General features: G+C 41.9%; 1 protein-coding gene across 1 annotated transcript in view; it reads left to right on the forward strand.

Annotated features, from left to right (window-relative positions):
• The window catches only part of skap1 (src kinase associated phosphoprotein 1), a 29,480-nt gene extending 7,288 nt beyond the window's left edge, over positions 1-22,192 (forward strand). The window contains exons 5-13 of the mRNA XM_008277779.1: positions 7,622-7,702; positions 7,891-7,974; positions 8,062-8,186; positions 9,213-9,276; positions 10,757-10,948; positions 13,260-13,313; positions 13,416-13,525; positions 21,504-21,606; positions 21,952-22,192. Of these exons, the coding sequence (XP_008276001.1) occupies positions 7,622-7,702; positions 7,891-7,974; positions 8,062-8,186; positions 9,213-9,276; positions 10,757-10,948; positions 13,260-13,313; positions 13,416-13,525; positions 21,504-21,596 (803 nt within the window). The 3' untranslated portion in view covers positions 21,597-21,606; positions 21,952-22,192. The remainder of the gene's footprint in view (positions 1-7,621; positions 7,703-7,890; positions 7,975-8,061; positions 8,187-9,212; positions 9,277-10,756; positions 10,949-13,259; positions 13,314-13,415; positions 13,526-21,503; positions 21,607-21,951) is intronic.
• The last annotated feature ends 386 nt before the right edge of the window (positions 22,193-22,578 follow it).

Consider the following 22,578-nt stretch of genomic DNA (forward strand, 5'->3'; position numbering starts at 1 on the left):
TGGTGCAGCGCCTGTGTTGAAACCCAGGGAAAACAGGCGAAGGTAAATGTGCAGCAGTCCATCTGTAAAGAGGCACATAGGCAGAATGCAAAGCGGGAAGCTGGGGCAGGGTGGCTCCTAATCTCCCCCAGAGCTGTCAATGTCACAGACAAATAGCAAAACTATCAGATGCGGCGGGTTCACCCAGAGGTTAGCGTTCCCAGGTACCTCCTGCATTCACTCCCTCTCGTTCTCCCCCTGCCTTGCAAATGAGAATTTGATTTTGCCCTCCACTGGAATCCATTTCTGGAGATGAATGAAGTTTCAATGCCAAGCCCAGGTGGCCCCGCTGATTTCTTAGGGAAATAAATGGAGATGGGAGAGATGTGTTGGCCTGTACACAGACAGTGACACGACGGCTCCCAATGCCTCTGGGATCCCTGTGTTTAATTGTTGCTGTAATGTAGCACTTTGAGGTCATTAACATGCCCTTGTGGAGTTATTTGAGGATGTTGAGGTTGCATCCCTCTTTACAACGGGATCTCTGCACGGCTGGGAGAAGTCACCACTCTGTGTGTGTGCCAAGTGGGACAGGGCTGCCGTGGGCTTGTATGCTGTTGGAAGATTGCTTATCTACAATGGTAATTTTTACCATTGATTTATAGCGGCCTTTGCTGTAAGTTAGTTTGTCTCTAAGAAATCAGAAGCCGGTCGATTGGGAGCACATTTTTATTGTGAAGGAACCTTGTCCTGTTTGGCAATATCAAAACTGCATTTAGTTTTATTTAAAAAATGCATTTAGATAATTAACTTCAAAATATAAATTCCCCACATCACTGATCACAATTAAAGTGACAGCGTTTTATGAAATTAAACATCAGCTTTAAACAAGCATCATTTTTTAGTTCACTATATCAGGCTATTTTGCTAAATTGAATGAGTTCACTGATAGTAATCTTGGCTGCTGTGTGGCAAAACAGGACAAAAGTGTGCAAACGTAGTTATAAAATTATGCCGAGAGAAAACATTAATTAAATAATCGTTCTGGCTGTTTTATATTATTTCTCTTTCATTTGTATATTGTCAAAAAAGCAGTTTCAGATGACTTGTGTGGCAGTTACTGTCGTACAAGGTGATTTACCGTTTCCCTGCGAATAAAGCACTGCAAAAATGACGCGGTTCCTTTTTTCCCCCCAGATTTATTATTATTTTTAAACGAATACAAAAGATTAGACAAAGAACAAAGTTTTTAAAAGTTTAGAAATTATTTCAAAAAGTTCAAACCTATTTTTACAATTATTATTTTATTATGACATTACTTGCTTGCATTGTAACTGGTTATATGAAATACTGCACTATATTAATACATTTTAATTTAGTAATATAGTGATATTATAAATAAATGATTTATTTCAGTGCAGCTATTTCAAAATGAAACGTTTTTTTTCTGCAGCAATATTTTTTAAAAAGGAAAAGAAAAAATGAAAAGAACATATTGTAATCTGCCCACAAAAGGCCAAATCCAAAGTAAATAACCATACATGTTTTATGAAGCACAGAAGAAAAATGCTCTAAAATATAATAAAAGTGTTGCTGAAATTACTTGTTGATCTTCTATCAAATTTAAGAATAAAGTAAAATCAACAGAGTAAAATCAAACATGACACTGGGGAAAAATCCAAATTAATGATCATCATTTTATTATTAATTTGTGGGAACTGTTGTTTTAGTTTCTGTGAGTCCCATGAAGTTAAATAAAATCTAGGATTTGGTTCCCTGTAATTATTTAAACAGAAATATCTGTATTTTAAACAAAATCCCCATGCATCAGATTTGAATCAAACATTGATTTTAATCAGCATGCGGCCTAATCATGCCTGAAAAAATAATTATTTGTTGGAGGCACCTGTTGCCTATGGACTTGGTGGTGATTTATGAAAGCAGTCAAATAATAATAACATCACATAATTATTTATTGGCATAATATGTAGCTGCAGTGACTATAAAATAAGAGCGATTTATATAAGATGGTAATAGGTGTGAGATATTGCTCAGAAAGCACGCTGCAATGCCGTGGTCCATAGTAAAATTATATTTAAAGCATTTAAGTGGAAATAACAGGAGCATTTTAAAGGTGCAATAACTGTATATTCAGAGGGCAAGTGTGTGGATTTTTTTGTGGAGTGTTTCCCTCCAGGCTCTGTCGTTGACTGTGTTATATCCCATTTTTATCGCAGATATGCAGGCTCCTCTGTGGGCCCGAACTCCTCCATTGTTGGTATTTATATTCTTACTACTGTTTTTTTTTTGTCTCTGTCAGTGAAGCAGCTGAAAACCATCCCCAGCGATTAGAGGATCATTGTATCTGCAGTTAAGCATTTGAATAGTGGTAGTAAATCTAGAAAAGGGAAATTCAGGGTCGCTGTAGACGCTGCTTATGGCTGCCCAGGGGGAAGCCGATGTCACATAGTAAATTTAGCCTCTTAGTGTCTTTACAGTGGCCGGCCTGTGATGTTTGAATGTATGAATCGAGCAAAACGGAGCTCACAATGACTTGGTTTCTCTTCCTTTGTGGAGGCACGGAAATATATTTTTCCTTCCAAATTGCATGAAGTGTAAGAGACACACTAGACATCTCTGCTTCACATTATAGATGCAATCTAACCGAATTTCCAGAAATCATTTAAGAAGTGTGATAAAATATTTACCACATCATTTCCGTGTATGTTAAAGTTTTTGCTCTGTTCTGTTGAGGGCTTCGCTCGACCGTAACGCTTTTATCTCACGTCAGATTTATTGTTTAACCTGATTGACATCCCTGATCAAAGGAAGAAGGAAAAAAAAAAAAACCAAAGCCTTAATCACTTCTGCATAAATTCCCGGCCCCATTAAAGATTATTAGACGGTGATGCAGGCATCATGCAGCCAGATATAATGCACTGCATGTTTTCTTTGGTTCAAACACATGCATTAGGAGGTTCTAAACATGGTTTATGTATCGATGACTGAAGTCCTAATCAAATCAGGGGGAGGGAAGGAGGGCAGGGAAGACATTCTGCCCTTAACCTCAGAGCCTCTCAGTCTCTCTCCTCCCTTCTGACGGCCGCCTCGCTGGAGGGACGTGCAGCGAAGGCCTCCTACTGTAATGAGGAAAAATGTATCAATTTAGCTTGGCCTGTGCGCAGATTGAGCGCCGGGTGGGTGAAGGTGCACTGAGTGAATCCTTTTTCCTAATCAAGGACAGTATCGAAGAGGATTGTTCGCTCCGTCTGTAGAATCAGCAGCATTCCTCCCCGCAGCCCCCTCAGGGCCGGGGAGCCTCTTTCTGCCTTCTGTTTCACCTCATCAGCAGAGTTCACGCGGGGGTCAGGTCCTGCCCCCTGATGCTGCATTCAATGCAATACCTCTTGCATCGAAAAGGCGCTGTGAAAGCCCCCGTGCTCAAGGACTGAGCAGAGGAGAAAGAAAACATATGATAACTTTCTGATCTTAATTTCTACCTGTGCTTTGAGGGGGTCACCTCTGCACACAGAGTATTAATCCCAATTAACTCACCTTTTCCCTTATAGTCGCAATAAATACTGTGATTTAATGGCAGTACGTTGTTTTTTCCGTACCTCTGGATCGAAAAGTAAAAATCATGATGTAGTTACTTTATTTAATCTAGTTATGAGGGATGTCATGCATCAAAGATTCAGCGGAAAGTGTAATTTTTATACATTTTGTTGGCAGGTTGATGTCAGAGATTAAAAGCAAGACACTCGGTAACTGATGGCAGAAATGCCAAACTGGTTTTCTCGTCATCTATAACAGACGAAATAACATCTTTGAACTGTTGGCCGGATAAAATAAGCAGTTTAAATCTATCAACTTTGACTCAATTTTTAAAAACATTTTATGACTTTTTATAGACCAAATAATTAATTTCCAATCAAGAAATAATAGACAAATTAATTTAAAATGAGAATAATCATTATTTGCAGCCTAAAAGTCAACAAAATCAGAGCTGATGTGGTAGAAATAAATTAAAAGAATCCCAAAACGACCTGTTAAAGGGCATTTATAGCACACATGACAAGCAAAAGTACAAATACACAATTGAGGGCTTCAAGAGGTGTGATACAGATTTGCTAAAAGCAATAATAGAGCAGACACATAGGGCCAACAGTATTAGACATCCCAGAGATACTATATTGATAGGCAGGGCAAAATATTATCGACTAATTTGTATTTTCCTGTCTTTCCAAACATCTTGTTCCTCCTACACACCATTTACAAGACTTTTTCCCCTGTTGAAGCAAGACAAAATTCTAAAACAGCACAAAGTAGTGTTTATTAATATGAGTCACATTTTTTCCTCTTAAGGGGCTTTTTGCTCTCATCTCACAGCATCTCCCTCTGTCTAACTGTCCAAATTAAATGTTTTGGATCGGGATGCAGTAGCGGTTCAGACCGAAGCCTCTGGAAGTTTTCCTGCTGCGCCTGAATCCTGCTCCTCTCTGCCATCTAGAAGAAAAGATGCTAAGGGGAGCTCTCGCTTTGCGTCAACATTTCCATCTTCAGTAGCACCATCAACATCTCCAGCGCGTTTTTGTGTTTTCATAACATCTTTGTTGCGTTATGACCACCGTTAGATGTAATGTAACATATTAGTCCTCCCACCCTACCATTTCCCTTCATTTTGATTCACTCTCTATCCAGCCTTTGATTGACTTTCAGCCTAACTAAAGTGGATTTTAATGAGAGAATACATTAACTCCCTCTGGTCATGCTAACATAAATCAGCCTTTTCTTGCGGGATCAACTGCTGAGCTCATAACACCATGCTGAGAGAGTGTGAATAACCAAATGAGAGATTGCGGCTGTGGCAAACCGCTGGCAGCTCAGATGCATTGTTGTGTATCCCCTCCGAGTTTAACACAAGTTCAGGACGGCAGCGGAGAGCTTATCAGCGCACGGGTCAGCCTGCTTATGGAAATGTTCCTTTGTCGGGATCAATTAAACACATATCTCTGGTCAATTTCTATTGATTATTTCCTTCCATTTGGGAATGGGGCGACTCGAATCTTCTCCCGCTGATGACCACTGAGAGCCGTTAGATTCAGTTAGCGCGGCCTGTAGCAACTCCTCACCTTGATTTACGAAACACGGGATGCGTCTCCAACATCACATCTATCTGCTTCTCTTTGTTGGTAATTGCACTCAGCTAAATAGGTTATGCTGAAATATCAATAAATTGCCATCAAATTAATGTCAATACCAAAGCTGTGGATGGTGCTAATTAAAACGCAAAAGGGATGAAAATGAAGTCATGGCATTGCCCTGAATAATTGATAACGCAATTTATGATTTTTATGAAAGAGTGCCGTCTGTCTGCGATTTTGATGAGGCCTTAATTAGATGCATTAGTGTGTCTCTCTGTGCCTCTACTCAAACTCTAAACTCAAACACCATGATGGTTTTGGGGTTTTTTAATGCTCTAAATTACACATTTTCAAATAACATTACCTCTGAATATCCACTTAAAATTGCATCGGTCCCAAAGAGGTGTTAGTGTGTAATTTTCATTAAAGGAAGCCATTGTTAACTCGGGACCAATCACGTTCTGCTTTTGTTTAGGGTGGGATCAAGGATTTGTGCGAGCGGCGTTAAACCGGCGAGATGCTTTTAGGTTGTGCTGCTACCCTGTGGAAGAATCTAGAACTATTGTGTTTCGGTACAGTCCACTTTGATGCCCGCTCCGCTGTAGCCAAGTTTAAGATTCATACAAAGGACAGTCAAGTGAGGTCAGGTCACCTGGCGTTAAAGTGTTAAGCACGCATGAATGTGTAATGTTTATTGACTCAGGCAGATCAGAGTGATCCTGTGTTGATTTTGTACCTCCTCATCTATTAGCCGGGCTCGACCTTTGAGATAAATGAAGAGCGAGGAAGGCAGACGGATGAGGGGATTAGAAGTGGGCCGCAACAGGGAAGCAGGCCCAGAAAAAAAATGGACGGACTGCCGGCGGATAAATGAGGTGGAGGAGCATAATGACCGCTGTTTGTTATGATGTACTGAATCAGGTTCTCTTTGACAAAACAGTCCTTAGCACCTCTGTATTTATAGTGTCACCGGTCAGTCCATCCACAAAGGCAGGCTGATGATATGTGAGCGTGTTAGTGCTGCGAGGTGTCTGGGGCTCTGCTCTGGAATGACCCGCTCATCTGTCAGGACCGCAAACCAAAGTAGTGCGGGGTTATCGGATCACACGCTGGTTTGTTGTGAACCTAAATCTCTGGAATGTTAGCCAAGCAAACAACCAACATCAGCTTTATTTTGCTCTCTAGATCAACATTATTCAGACAGAATCCACTGAGAAAAAGACTCTAAGCAGCAACTTTCAGCGAGTGCATCACACAGTTGGAGTGGACATTCGGCTGGCTTGAATGCCCGCTTGGTTTTCAGATTTTTTTTGTTCTTTTTTTTTTTTTTTTTTTATGAATGAGACAGAGGTTTTCTGTTTGGCAAATGTTGGGGGATGCTCTTTGTTTAAGCCAGAGCAGCCAGTTGTGGGATGACATGTTTGGTTTTTCCCAGCAGTTAAGCAGGCTCTTTCTGAAGGGGGGATGGACTCCAGGCATTCCCCTTGTCATCGGCGCTTTGAATGGGGGTGTCACACTGACTTGTGTAAATGGTCTTTAAATTGTTCCTATGTTTCAGTCTGAAAAGCCGGTCCCTGCTCCTCATATGTTTCTTTTTTCCCCCATGAAAGACCAGTGCCAGTTGACTAATGAACACGTAAAAAAGCCAGGTACTCCCGTTGAAACACATGGCGGAAGATGGTCCTCGAGGCCGCCCAGGGGTCAAGTTTCCCTCTAATAGCTGAAGACCAGAAAATGGGGCCAATAACCAGATTTTTATCAGAACTTCAACGCTGACTTCAACGTGGAACAGCTGTTTAAAATCGAACCTCTTAGGGCAACCTGCTGTGAAGTGGTTAAGGCTGCAACATCCCTGGTTAGATTCCAGCTGTCCCATAACAGGGAAAATGCCAAACGAGTCATCTCGAAGCTACTTCTCCACCGCACAAGTGACGCAGTCGGCTAAGCGCTACGTTAAGTGCGCTTTTGCATTGCCCAACAACTGCACTAATCAACTTAAGGCTCTCAAGTTATGCCGTTGTCCTATCATGTTTAAAATTTGACTTTGCAAATTGAAGAGAATTGTTGGATTCCCACAGGAAGGTTGCTCTCATTAAATTGCAACGTGAGCAGATGAATGGACTGCAGTGCTCAGCAGCACTGTAGAAGTATTGATCCCAGTTTGCTAAAGCCTTGCAGGGATGTATTTGATCCACAGGGTTGGAGACTATATTCTGACGTGTGTTTGTGCATGTTGTTGTCGTAGGAATTTAGAAAGTTTAAGTGCAGCTCGTAGGAAGTTCCTGCTAAAGCAATTAATATATTAATCAATTGGTTGTATGTGAGAGACAATTTTAGTCATTTATCCAGAAAAGAAGGACTTCATGGGATTTGAGCTTCTCATTTTTGCAGATTTGCTGCTTTTCTCGTGTTTATATGATTGTAAATTGGGTTTCAGAGTGTTAACCAGACAAATCAAGACACCTGAATAAGTCATTTGAATCTGCTTGTGTTCACAGACTTTGGTGACATTCCTCTTGTGGCAGCCCAGGACCTCAGCAACATCCTGAAGCAAGGCTACCTGGAAAAGAAACGAAAAGGTATAACAGCCAATAGATAGTAGTGCTAGATATGTGACATTAACTTAATTTCTCGAAAATGCCCAACAAATTTGTATTTCATTTTGCATTTCTCCCATGTTAGTACAAATTTTGTATAGAAAAAAAATCCACTACATAAGAATAATTTTCCATTACGGTGTATTTTTATTGTGCACTTCTTTCTTTAGACCACAGCTTCTTCGGCTCAGAGTGGCAGAAGAGATGGTGCGTCCTGAACAATTCAATATTCTACTACTTTGGGAGTGACAAAGGTTTGTTTGAAATTCGAGCGTGCAGAAATATTACAGCTACATTAGCTGATTAGGATAACATCCTACTGTGTGTCCTCCACCTCGCAGATAAACAGCAGAAGGGTTCATTCTATATCAATGAATACAACGTACAGCTGGTGACCAACCTGAGGAAGGACTCGAAGAAAAATGCCTGTTTTGAGCTTGTTGCGCCTGGACGACGGCCCTTCCAGGTCTGCATAACCGCAAATACACACATATGTTGGTGAATTCAAGTAAAATCCTGTAGTTTGATAGATACTATTCTTCTAATAAGATAAGGGTTTTTTTAAGGGTGTAAGATTGTCCTTAAGTACAATTTAGAAATATATTTTAGCCCGACTTACACATCTACTTTGACTTTATCACAGATATTTTCAAATCTGTGTATGTTGTCCAGTATGTTGCAGTACTGAAATGCTAACAATGCTTATGTTTGAGGTAATATAGAAACCGTGCCATCAGCAGTACACACTATATTTGATAAGTTTTCTACTCTAAGAACCTCAGAGCATCTTTTAGTTACGATTTTTAAAAAAAACAAAACTAATTGAAAGGCTCCTTATCAAAACTTTACGCATTATGTGGTTTTGTTGGTAAGTACAGAAATAAACCAGCAACTATTTTGACAGTCATGTGAGTTTATTTTCTAATTTCTCTACGATATTATACTGAACATTTCTGGAATTTGGACCTTTCACCAGACAAACACAGACATTTGAAGATTTCAACTGGGGCTTAAGGAAATTGTGATGAAGAATTTATATTTACGGTTTTGTTGTTATGAACCCAAGAAAAATTGTCAATGGATGATTAAAGTATGTATTCGTTGAAGCATAATATATGGTTATGTTTTTAAAAATGGCAATACATTGTTATCTATCTGTCAGATGTTATTTATTGGGTTCAGAACTCCAATATCATTCAGGCTTTAATGGAAATCTTTTTGGAAAACATTTTATTCATTAGCAGGCACATTGGCAGACACTGTTTTCCCAGTCACTGCAATTTAATATGTCTTAATTAAACATTTTACATTATTACAGATGAAAATTTAATAGGTATTTTAAAAAAAGAGGCTATTTCTATTTGTTCTTTTTTTCCTCTTTAGTAGACAGCTAGAGAGAGATTTGATCAATGCCTCAATGATTAAAAATCCGCACGTATAAATGCTTAAATGTGATAATAATCACCGTGTTATTGCCTCTCTTTCCCTTCAGTTCACTGCCAGCAGCCCTCAAGAGGCCAGAGAATGGGTGGACCAAATCAAATTTGTACTTAGAGGTAAGCCAGTATCTCCTTGTGATTTTCGCCTGTCGCGCGTCACGATTTTGTTTCTCTTCCCTTCTCTGTAAAGGGTTTAAGGACAGACAATGTCATATGCTGTTCAGATCGTAAAACCCTTAAAGACAGATAAATATCGGCTTGTATATATAAAACTGACCTGAGCTCACTTTTTAAAAGCCACGCAGGTTAATTGGAAAATACAGTTAAACCTTGTAGCATTCTTTTTTCTCAATTTCCTACTAAAGTTTTTTCGAGGGGCAGAAAGGTCATAAGTACGAAGGAGCCCTTTATCATCTGTGACTCATATAAAAACCACCTGATCCATCACTAACTGCACAGCCAAGAGTCCTGAATCTCCTCATTCGACGTGTCACCCGCCGTGTCATGTGCACCATCATGTAGCTCTAGTCCTAGTCCTCCACCACCCCACTCCTCCCCTAACCCTCCTACCGAATTCCAACTTACAGGAAATTGATTGGTAGATGTTCTGGTTATCCTCCAGTGACATTGATTTCTGCTTGGCTGCTGGTGTACGGCCGAGGACCTGATACCCTGTGTTGCAGTGGCCAGTCGCCTGCAATGAGACAGCTCCTCCATCTGAGCGAGCAGTCGTGCCTCGTCTACTCTAAAATGGGCTCGGGCCGGGCCACTGATTTGCGGGAAGTAACAGACACTCTGCAGTTTGTCTTACTTCCATCCAGCACAGTTTTTACTACAAAATACAGTCTGATCCAGAGCTTGTAGATGATTATTTATCCTCTTAACCTTCGGATTCACCTGAGAACGAGACAGACTTTTTGCAAAATGCACTTTGGTTTTTATATATGTGTGTGTGTGTGTGTGTGTGTGTGTGTGTGTGTGTGTTTTCTTGCTTTCTTGAACTTTAAGCAAATTCTGAAGGCATTTTAACTGAAATTCAAGGACAGAAAAAGAGACGTGTGTCAACAGATTGATTAACTGAAAGACCAACAGACAACCTGAAGTGCGTATGATGAAAAGAAAGCATGAAAGAAAGCTAAGCTGGATCCAATAATATGACTGCAAAGACTACAGTTGTCTCTTAATAAATCATTTGATTCAAGGAAATTATCAATTAGAATTTGACAGCAATTTAGTTATCTAGTAAACAAACTGGACAAATATGTGCTTCTCTGTTTTTATTTCACTCTAAAAAAAATCTTTTTCTGAGTTTGGGCTGTTTATCACTATTTCTGACATTTCAAACTGTCAGCAATTAATTTCTTATTCAAAAGAAAATTATAGCTACCAGTAGCTAATGAAATAAAAACTATTTTCAGCCCAAGGCTCCAATGTCTCTGCTGCTGCATGGACACGTGTCTTAGCCTGTTGTGCAACGAGGACCCTTCCAACATTTCTCTCACTTTACCTTTTAATGCAAGTCTCTGTCTTTTGTACCACGCCGTGCTCCATCTTGACGCTGACTCTGCCTATCACTTCGTCTCCTTTTCCTTCGTAGACCTCAGCTCCAACTTCATCCCATTCGATGACGAGGAGGAGGAGGAAGAGGAGGAGACCTACGATGACATTGAGGGGGTGGCCAAACCTCCCCCTCCTCGGCCGGCCCAGGCCTCCCAGAGCCGAGGAGGAGGGCAGGAGACGGAGGAGGTCGAGGAGGAGGACGACGAGGATATCTACGAGGAGCTACCAGGTACGAGGATGTGGGCACCTCGCATGCAGAGCACTCACACAGATAAATAGACAGGAAGGTGCTGCACCCACAAACCCTCATCATACTCAGTCAGACAAATAGACACAGTCGCTCTGACTCACACACTCTCAAACCCTGAGGGGATTTTTTTTTGCAACAAGAAATATTTGTGATCTCCCCTGGCTGTGAAATTTGTGTTGCCAGGTGCCTCCTTATCACCACAACGCCCCGAATGATCACTCATTTTAAATCAAGCAACACTAATAAGCTTGTCAGCACTGTGGCGGCTGCTGCAGAGCCACACAGGACAGGAAGGGGAAGATTCACTTACACTGACTCGAAATCTGCTTCCCCCGGTCTCCCTCCTTATCTCTCTGAACAGTGATGTTGTTGAAATCAGCGAGAGCCGGGCCGTTTCGAATGCTCTGTCATAGAACGTCCAATTAGCTAATGTTGCCAGGCAACAAATAGCCCACAATTCAATCCACTAAGCAGAGTTTTGGCTAAAATTGCCTAGCAACAGCAATTTAGTTGAAAGGAAGTAAAAACTGCATCTCTCAGGGCTTAAAATAGTTCTGGAGCTCTTAATGTCACATCTTTAATAGAAATTAGAGTTTGACTGACGAGACCCCAGAAACAGTGTGTGTGAGTTCCTACCGAGAGGGAGACAGTCCCATGTGTCAGGGTGGCTACAGGATCCACAAGAAGGACAAAAGGGGTGATCCGATCTTCTCAGGGCCGTCGTCCATCACTCTTTCTATTAAATAAGATACATCAAGATTCTGTTTCACTCAGTGAGTACATTACCTTTGCCAAAATCAGTGGTGAGAGGGGAATCAGTCTTCAAACTGTCACGCCGGCGTTCAAAGCCATCTGGGAAGAGGTACAGACCCTGACCACAGATGGCATATCGAATGACGGGCTCTTTCGTTCACTTTCTCACCCCTTCACTTATCAATCATTCTGCACCTCTCTGTACTCACTTACAGCTTTTACGCAGTGATTAGAGGTTGTTAAATTATTAGCTTTTCTTATCAGGATCGAGGAAAGCCGACAGTGTTTTTATTTTAAAAATCTTCCCGTCTCAAAAAATACAAATAATCCTCGATAGTATGCTCCCTCCTTGCTTTGGTAATTTGTAAAACTTCATTTATAGCACGCATTAATGTTGAAAATTACATTGCAAAAGTTGTCCTTCAAGTTTCTCACCTACACCTAGAAATTGTAAGAATTTGCAGAAATTACATCCTCAACTGCAGCGTCACTTTTTACGAGGACAAGACCCTCAGTTTTGTCCGACAAAACTCCGAACATGGCTCAGTTGCAGGCAGAATGCAGAGCGATGGCCGTATTGGCTCTGGTGCTGATGACTGATTTTATTGACTGGAAAATTAAATCACTTTGATATAGAAACCGTTGGCCCATAGCGGTGGCCTCTTGACGGAATGATGCTCCTCTCTGCAGCAGTTGAAGAAAGCTGAACAAATGTTCGGACCCACAGCAAACAAATTTACATTTTTTTTTTTTCCCGTGTTGTACGGCAAGCTTTTTTAAGAAATGCAATGATTTTCTGTGTGCATTAGAATAAAAAACAGCAGCATACATACAACAAAGTTCTTGCGTTCAAATGCAAACTGTGCACACGGCCGCAAATATGTATGTGGATATACAGTATGGGTGTATTTGTGTGTGTGTGCGTGTGTGTGTGTGTGTCGTCTTTCCTGCTCTTCCTGGAAGCAGAGGCGCAGGTTGTGCTGGAAGGTGGATAGTGTTGCTGGGTTGTGGCATTGCTGTCAGCCTGCTAGTGTTAAGGATGGATGTGGGAGACAGAGGGCAGGCATATCACTGTGTCACCTCTCAGACCACCGGGTGCCACGCCCCGCAGTCAATGACACGTCCGCCTCTGCATGCCTTAAAGACAGCCTCTCCCTCCTTTAGCTCGCCCTGCCCGGGACTCTGATGAATGTGAACAAATTGATCCCGAGTCTGCTTAAAGACAAATTAAAATCTCACGTCACGAGAACATTCATCAGGGACTTGCTGATGACTTGATGACCCTTTTTTTTATTAATTTTTTTGTTTCTCTCGTCCTGTCATATTTTTTATTTATTTTTTTTAACTGGCCATTTGTCCTTAATGTGCGAGGCAAAAAGAAATTATTTCTGAAAAAGTCACACTCTTAGCAGGTAATGTTTCATGTCATTATTTTGCAGCCAAATTTGTGTCATTTTTTTAAATAATAAATTGAACAAATATGAATTGAAATGTTAGTCAGCTCTTTCACACATATCATCTTGTTTTGTTGGTTTAGAGGAGGATTTTCTAGATCCTACGGATGAAAGTGGTGACAACAACAACAAACCAGGTCAGAATCTCATTACAGACAATTATGAGATTATTCCAGCTTTGTGAGAAAATGTGAGAAGAGAACATTGCCTTTAAATGTGTGCCCTGTGTTTCCTCTCAGCTTCGTCAACAGATTATGCTAACTACTACCAGGGTTTATGGGACTGCCAGGCCGACGAGCCGGACGAGCTGGACTTCCAGAGAGGAGATCTCATCTACATCATTAGCAAGGTCGGCATCAGCAAAATATAAACCAAGAGGTTATTTAAACTTTTCTCCAAATTCGGAGGTTTCTGGATCCACTTTAACCAGTCAGTTCGATGACGATTACGGTTGTGCCGTTTACCTCAAATGGAAATCCATTCCTGATTGCACCCTTGACTCGAAGATATAATTACAGCAGTTTAGGATGAGTAAAATGAGTTGCAGACGTGTAAAATGTGTAATTATTTAAGGGTTAAACAACATCAACTCCAGTAATCACCTCGTCCTCATTTACTCTCTGAACATGCTGATATCCCCAACAACTAAATTCCTCTGTTAGCGAGCGCTTGTATCTCGATGCAGCAGTGAAGCACCAACAGTGGCATTGTCTATTCCCGGGCCACTAGGGTGAAGTGCCATTCGGGCGCTGCGTAATGGTGCTGTTGTTCATTATGGAGCCTCTATCACAGGGGTTAATTGAGTAGGCAGCCATGCGAAGCTCTTCCTTTCTGTTTGACATAAACTGCAGGTGAAGCCATCCTGCATCTCAGCTCTTTTCTCTCAATCTATTTCCTCGTGTTTTATGGCCATCTTGTCGTTACATGCAGAGTATCTACCAGTGAAAAGACACCCTACTGGAAATCAATGGCTTGTAATTTGGGCACTTTTACTCTGCTGCGTACAGGGACTTGTTCCCGGACTGTTGCTATTGGTTGGTTTCAAATTGAATCATCATGTTCTGTGTTTCGGCTAAATTATCTGAAGAGGAGAGGCAGGAAGAAAGAAGCTTTTTTTGTTAGTAATTACGTTTTAGAGATTAGGAAATTATGTATTCAACCCTAAAATTTCATGCATTTTTAATTAGCAGTTGAAGACACTTAATTGCAATTATTTCTTTATTCTTTTCTTTTTGAACAGTTTTCGTACAGAAACACAATGTTTCCATTTTTGTGGTGAAATAAAGAAAGTCAAGGTTTTAGGTTTAGATGGGTAAACATGGAGGAATATGAGCCTCTTGTTTACAACAACAGATAAAGCACAGGTGAAATATGCTCTTCACAGAAGATGGACTTTTAATTGCGGTTCTCTTGGCAGTGCCAGATTAATGAGATGCCAGCCTTCTCTGTCTGTGTGTGCTGGTTGATAGGGGAAAATGTCAAAACAGCCATGTCCATTTTTCACGTAACGATGACAAAGGCACCGTACTTGGGGAAACAAAGGCGACCTGGCTCTGTGCTACAGATCCGCCTCAGACAGCCTCAACCCAGCTCTGCGTATTACTTTTCACTGTATAGATCGGGTTACTGCTTCACTGAAGACTTTAAAAGCAAACTAAGTCCAGGTTGGAAGAAAGAGTTGGTTGTTGTATCGCACAATCTTAATGACACAGATTACTCTTGTTTTGTCAAGCTGTACGCTAAAGTCATAACACAGTGACAGACTACGAGAGAGCATTCTAACCATCTTCTAATGGATTTAAAGCCGGGGTCTGGTTGTAAATTATTGAGAGGTGATCTTCTGACGGCCTCCGAATGTTTTTGGTTTTCTGTGACGACACGGCTCCGCCCGTGTCCTGTTTTACGTCCTAATAGAATTGCATTTCCCTCATGAATAGCATTATTTGGATTATAGCCTGTTATCAGCTATTTGTTTTAATGAGCCCTTGGGGAGGGTTTCCCTATGTCTTCTGTATGTACACGCAGGCCCCGCTGGCATTCAGTTTTACGGGGGATTCCTGAGAACCCTGACCTCGATGAGTGAAATACGGGCCCTTGGCTAGAACTCAAGTCTGTCGCTTAACTGGGGACCCAGACACATGAAATGGCCGTAATAAAACCAGGGCCCATAAATTCTCTTAGAGGGTGGGAGGCCTGGTCGTCTGTGCTGTTATGTCAACACTGACCATAATTACAAGGTAATAAGGACACGCTCTAAGTGCTAAATCAATGGTGCTAACAAACTGTTATTTTTAAAGCTAGGATGTGATTGACTGCTGAAGTGCAGAATGGGATAGCCACAGGCGTGGTGTCATATGGCTGTGAACTGAGGAGAACATGCCGATTGTATAAAAGGCCCTCATCCATCATTATTGATCTCTCACTTACTGTAAAGTGGGGGCATTTTTACTGTATTTGTGTTTTTTTTTTTCCCCCTCGTGTGTCGCTGTGTGTGTATGTGCGCGCATATTTGTGTATCACTGACAAAGTAAATAAATTAGGAACCTCACAACTCATATGAATCCCATTAGTTCAAGAGAATTAATCTCGTAGTGAGCCTCTGCCGCCGGTTTCAGCGATGCCTAACTTGCTTTCCGCAGAGCTCGATGGCGATGCTCAGCCCGCTGATACATGAGGTAGAAACACACCGTGAAATCCATCTTGTGATTTTTGCTCTGGCATTTCATTTCTGAGAGCTTGCATTTTTCTAATGCACATTATGGCTTTACACTGACATTTTAGTGTGTGATGACAAATACTGGTGAGCTGAGTTTTTTTTGCAGTATCACCCTCTCAGATTTTTTAACTTGATTTAAAATTGTTGAGATGTTTCCGACACGTTTCCGCTGCATCAAGAGCAGCTCGGGGATATTTGTAATAGGATTTACGACGTGTTGCAATATCAGATTAATTTATCGCAGCAGCTAAAAGCTATTGTTCCACTTCTCGCTGACATGTGTAATACCTGTGTACTCTGTCGGCCATGTCCCACACGGAACCATAAGGTTGTCCTGCATTCTTGCCCTCTAATTTATGTATCCAGAATCAAAAGACATGGGCTCTACAGGTCAGCTGTCACATTCCTGTATTCCCACAGGCACTCATGGAGAACGGCGGGATGGAGTGGGAAGAGATTTATGGCACAAACCCATCCAGGGTCCTTAAAACTCTGGCAAGCGCTGCTGCCATCTCTCCGTCTTTCTCTCCATCGTCCTGCTCACCTCTCTTCCTCCATCCGCCGTCCAACCAAAACCCAGAGAGAGGGCGACAAGCCAGCCAATCCGGTGCAGCTGCCAAAGCAAAGCGTCACCTCGCTTTCGGCCAAAGTGTTCGGCTGCGGCTGCTTGTTAGAGACAATGAGAACGTGGACACCAGTGACACCTTGTGGCGGTTTCCGGCTTGTAACTGGGACGTTTATTTTAACGTGACAACTTATACAAACATTGGGAGCTGATTTACAGCCTTATTGATTTACGCGTTGTGATTTATCGTTCTCCAAAAATTCAACCCCTGACGTGTAAAAAACTGAAATTCTAGAAATTCTAAATGTTTCATATTTAAAGGGCTACTCATATGCTGTTCCTTTTACCTGGGACAGACTTTCTTGAGGGTCATAACAGGCTTTTTCTCTGTTTTACAAGCTGGTTTGGCCCGCTGCCCACAGGTCACGCCGACTGAATGCGGCTGAAGAAAAGGAAAAGTGGGCAAACAATCAGATGGGAAAAGTCAAGCAAGAGAGACAAAGGGGTGGGGGGGATCCCTTTATTCTTTTGTGCGAACCCTGTGCCCCTCTCTTTCTCCTTTTCTCTGTCACACACCCATTTAAAGACCCCTAGCTGCTATTGTGGCCATAGACACCAAGACGCTATAGACAGCCAAGACATCCTATTTACCACCCAAAGTAGCAGGGGGTGAGTCTGGGGTTTGGGGTCATGCAGGAGGCAGCGGTCATCCCCCGGTCAACTACAGTAGGTCATTATTCAGCCCAAGCCAATAGCCCAGAACCGCGTCCGAGCATCCCACCCCCAATCCATTCTGCTTAATTATTATAAATGAGGGGCGGCGTAAACAGCCATCATTACAGACACTCAGTGGCATACACAAATCCACTTTAAATTGCTATTAAGTTAAGGAGCTATCTGTAATCCCAGGCGTGCATTAGAAAGGAGCGAGTAGGTTTTCTTTTTATTAAATCTCATCGTCCCTGAGATATTTTCAAACGTTCTCATGCTCTGTCATGTTTCCAATTTGAAGCCAATTCACTGATTTAATTAAAAGCCCTCTTGGAAAAAGTGGACACTAAGTAGCCATTTCGATCTCTTGTTATGCAGAAGTATTTTAAGAGAGATTTCAACAAGATTGTTTTGGCTTGAAATCCCTATAATCTAGAAATCTATGAAGTTTTTAGGGATTATCGCGTAGCTTGGGAAGAGCGGCAAGGAGACTGGTACAGCCTGGTGCATGTTTCTTTATCGGGCTGAGCTGCAGAGAGCTGCAGTGCATCTGATGAGTCGTATGTAGAGGAGAAACGCTGGAATAAAAACAGAGAGGATGCGAGCTACAGGAAAGGCTGCTACAGGAGAGATGGGAAGAGAGGGATGGGAGGAAAAGAGGGGTGGGGGGTTGGAAATGGGGGAGGGAGGGGAGAGATTGTAACACCCAGGCGGCGGGTTCAGCGGCAGGGCAATGAGAGACTTCCTGCGCTCCATCACGCCCAAGGCCTGCCTCAGTCAGCTGGTGGCCGAGGAAAGATGCCTCATGTGTCAGGCTTATTAGCACTCCCCCTAGTTTGTATGCATTTGGGATTGTGTGCGAGTGTGTGCGTTTCATCTGGGAGCTCGCATGTGTGCGAGATGAGAAAGGCAAAAACAGGGATAGAAAGAGGACATGGAGTCAGGATCCGTGCAGGATTTTTCCCCCATTATCAGAGATATTAAAGATGTGTTTTGTTTTGGGAGCATGATGGCGGCGTCACCTGCCTCGCCCATTGTCTTTCACCGCATCCAGCCAGCCAACCTCGACTCACCTTCTCCCCGCTTCAGGCTCGGGTAGCTGTCAATCTGTCCTCCGGTCGGGAACATGAGTGATGGGCCTATCAGAATGCCACCATTAGCCAGCCCCCTGAGTGGTAAATAAACGATCGCGCCGGTACACTGCAGGTGTTGTCATGGCAACCGCTCTCAGTGCCAGCCCCGCCCACACCCATTCCCCGCTCTGTCGGCGGAGGAGTCACCGGGAGGTCAACGAGTCAACGCGCCGCAGCCGCCACGACACGGCGCTGTTCGGCTCCCCCCCACCACCACCACCACCACCCCACCTCGTCCTCCCTTTTACAGAGGCGACTGGATCTGCAGCCAGGTTGCAGCAAAAACACCGGCTCTGATGTGTGTCACCTCTCGCTCTGTGTACATCTTTAGAGAACATTTCCCAGAAGTCAAAGCATCTTCCATTTTAGATTAGCCGAACAACTTCCAATTGTTCACAGGCGTACAGATAGGAAAATCGCACCTAAAAGACGAAAAAAGAGAACAACAAACAGAAGGAAGGGGGCGTTGAGGAGTTAGCATAGTTTTTGTCATTTGGATAATTTACTCTCCACGCCTTTTGGAATGTCCCTATTACAGCAGGTGTACTCTGGATGAACCCATTTCAAGTATGAGGAAGATGGACTCTGCACGCCTGACAGACTTCCACCGCCATTGGCACCCACTCTGTGATGTAGCAGTTGTATTAAAATGGCGGCGCTGATAATCCAAAAGACCTTTCTCAGGGAGAATTTGAGACCGACTGCACAGATGGGCCACGGAGATAAATAAAACTCTCTGTCACTACGGTTGGTGGAATAGTGCTGCGACGCCCCCAAGGGAGAGAAAAACTGTTTCGCTCCCTCTCTCCGATGCCTCCCCCCCCGTCCGTCTGTCTCCCCTCTCCTCCTCCTCCGTTCATGTTCTCTCGAATGGGAACCAGAGCCAGCTTTCCGCAACCGGGCTTTTCCCTTCCACAGTCTTATGGGGAGCATAAAAAGACCATTTCGGACTTAACTTTCCCCTTCGTTATGAGCTCAGACACACAGCGAATTGTCAGTTTGTCAGAGAGCCAAGCATACTGCAACATCCCGGGCAGGGCTGTCAGTGGGGTTGGTAGGGGAGAACGATGAGGCCTGGGTGGACAATCTGCTTATTGTGGGTACCTGTTTGTGCTGTAGGAACACTTGAGTCTTGTGGTTTATCACCGCCGAAGCGATTCATTCATCCTTGCTGTCCAAACACCGCTCATTAGCCGCAGGCCTCATTCCTCTGGCTGCAGAGAGGTGTCAGGTCGGGATGATCGGCTAAACCTCTGACATTTCATCATGTCACTGTGTGTTTTTACAACTTGAACTCAGAGAACCAAATTTTTACACGTGTCTGCTTGCACGAATGTGACACACGAATCTTCATCTCTCAGCGCCGAGATGAACTGTTCAGCCATTTTCAGGAGAGATGAGCGTCCGTGGCTCTCTGCTCCATCAGGGCGGGAAAATGACGGCTGGCTGGTGCCTCCTCTGCTGGGCTCTAATGTCCCTCTGGTCTTTGGCCAAATATTGATCCAGTACAGATGTAGTTAGAGCCCGGCTGCTGGGATCAGATGATCAGGTGGTGGTTGACGTAACTCAGGTTCTTTAAACGCTTGAAGCAGAGCAAATTAAGGGTTTTATTGTTTCAGTCGTATGTGAGAGATAGAATGGTTTAAAAAAGAAAAAAAAAAAAGTTTTTAGATCTGGAAAAATGGGCCATAACAGTAGAATATTTCCACTTTAAATTGTCAAACTGAGTAACCAATTAATTGTGTTTTAATAACATATACATTCAATTTGACATGAATTTGACTTTTGAAATTTGGGCTCAACTTTTAATCAAAACCGTATCAGCAAGTGAAGAAAACTGTAGGAGCTGCAGTTTTTTAGAAAAGGTGAATCGTGTCGAAGCAAACTATAATAAATGAAGCATTGCGATGCTACAATAGCCTACAAATCATATTCTGTAGACATAAAGGAACATGATTGTTTGATACCGAGCGCAGCAAAAATCCCATTGTACTTGTTATATTTATTTCCTGGAAAGAAAAAGGGAAAAAAAAAAAGACAACTCTCACTAAAGTCATCTTGCAATATCTGTCAAAATAATCAGAATATGATTTTTTTCTTTAGTATATTGTTTATTCTTAGATTAAATGTGATACTTCCACAAAGTACAACAAAAATAGCAATTAGAACTGGTTGAACCAACAGTATTGAAACCTTACATTAGGCCCCTATTTAAATGTGCAACCTTCATTTTTAAGGCCAGATTTTAGCCTCAAGAAACAAAAGTTAGTGTTGTCTAAATTATATTCTCAGATCAAAGTCAGAACTATATGAAATATGCAATTTCTTATCTGCGTAAACATGAGTCAGATGGTTCTTTTAATACCAATAAACATCCTTAATTTTATTTTTATTACTAATTAAATCAATTAAAACTTGATGCCTTGTAATATTTTTTTTTCAGCAGCTATTTTTCAGTGCAAAAAATGTCCTAAAAAAATAAATGCTTCATCAAAAGTTGTAAAAAATATATAATTATTTCCCCAAATGCTTATTATGTTTTTGCAGTCTGTCAAAAAACCCCTAAAGGTATTGAGTTTGTGCAGAAAATTGTGTCAGCACAAGATTGTTCACTTTTTTGAGGCCTTTTTCTGGGTCGAGAGGATTTAATATTATTAATATTACCCAGTGTTCCTGCATACAAACACATGGGAAAGTCTGATCCTGTGTTTTGTTTTTTTAAATCACAGCACAGACATGAAATCTCGCTATAATTAGTCTGGGGAAACAGGCCAGCTGTGGTTATGGCTTTTGAGCAGTTAAAAAAAGCTGTTTTATTTTAGACGCTCACTGTCTCGATAGCCTTGTTTACTGTTTGGCTCATTTTTGAATGAAAGCCCTCGAGGCTAATGCTCTACAATGTCTATTAGAATATTGCACATGGCTGCTCGTGGACCGGATCTGGGCTTCTCCTTTGCTGGAGTTGAGTCTGTGCGGTGCACCTGATAGTTTCAGTATTTTAGTGTCCAATAAAAAAGGACTGGGGCCACATACAATTGCAGCTCAAATCATTCGAATGGTTGTTCTTGTGTTAATAATACGGGATAAACGGTGCTCTCAAATCAAATAAAAATGTGAGATTGGTGCTTGATCCCTGGTTGGTTTGCTTGTTCCCGGACCCCTCGGAGACTTACTGTTCTTTATTTGTTCATTTTGGGTCCAGGAGTACAACATTCACGGCTGGTGGGTCGGCGAGCTGAACGGCACCGTCGGTATCGTCCCCAAGGACTTCCTGCACCCTGCCTACATCCTCTGAGCTGCGACAGGTACCAAGGCACTCTCTTATCATCAGCATTATGGACCATTACTGTGGCCTAATACACAGAAACGGTCCCCCTGGTGCTCATCCAGATTGCCACTGAGGTATGTTCAGTTGTTGACCTGCCATTTATGGCATCTGCTGGCCGGAAGAAGTACTGCATAGATGCAATCTGAGCGACGCAATGGCCAATGGCTCAGAATATATAAATGCAACAAAAGCATGATTACGGCGTCAGTTGTCCTATTTAAGGAAATGATTCCCTAATACTGTACTGATAGGCACGGCTCACAACGAACGCTGAATTATTAATGCGCGTTTCTCTGATAGTGCTTTTTATTTTCTTCCACAGCACTGCCGCTGCTGACACATCCAGCCATGAATTTCACAGACGGATCTGTCAGATAATCTTTTGTAATTTGAAAATGATTACCTTTTATAAGGCGGTAAATTTGTATCATGTAAATGTTATTCCTGTACACTATAACACATTTATAAAAGCCTGCTATATTGATGAGCAAACTAGAGCTGAAATAATTAGCCAATGAATTATGTCAGAATTTTGATAATTGATAAATCATTATTATATTTTACCCTTCTCATTTGTGAGTTTTTTTTCCCCCCATTCTCTGTGTTTTATGTCACATTTTTTTGTGCTGGAGAAACTTTTAATGAGCATTTTCTGACATTTTCTAGACTAAACAGTTAATGTATTATTCACAAAAAATCTGATAGATGCATCAATAATGAAAATAACCATTAGCTGCACCCTTAGTTGAAAATGATTTGTAATTGTGGGCTGATACTTTATTAATTCTCTGGCTAAAATTAGAAACATGCAGATTTTTAGTGACTTATAAATTATTTCCTCTTAAAGCAGAAGTTCTTTCCAGTACTTGCTTTTAAAAGTAACTAATGTACAATATATACAATATTTTAAACTATTACTTTAAAAACACATTATCTCACATTTTTAAAA

Source organism: Stegastes partitus, unplaced genomic scaffold (assembly GCF_000690725.1).
Source record: "Stegastes partitus isolate 25-593 unplaced genomic scaffold, Stegastes_partitus-1.0.2 Scaffold107, whole genome shotgun sequence".
Classification (NCBI taxonomy): Eukaryota; Metazoa; Chordata; class Actinopteri; family Pomacentridae; genus Stegastes; species Stegastes partitus.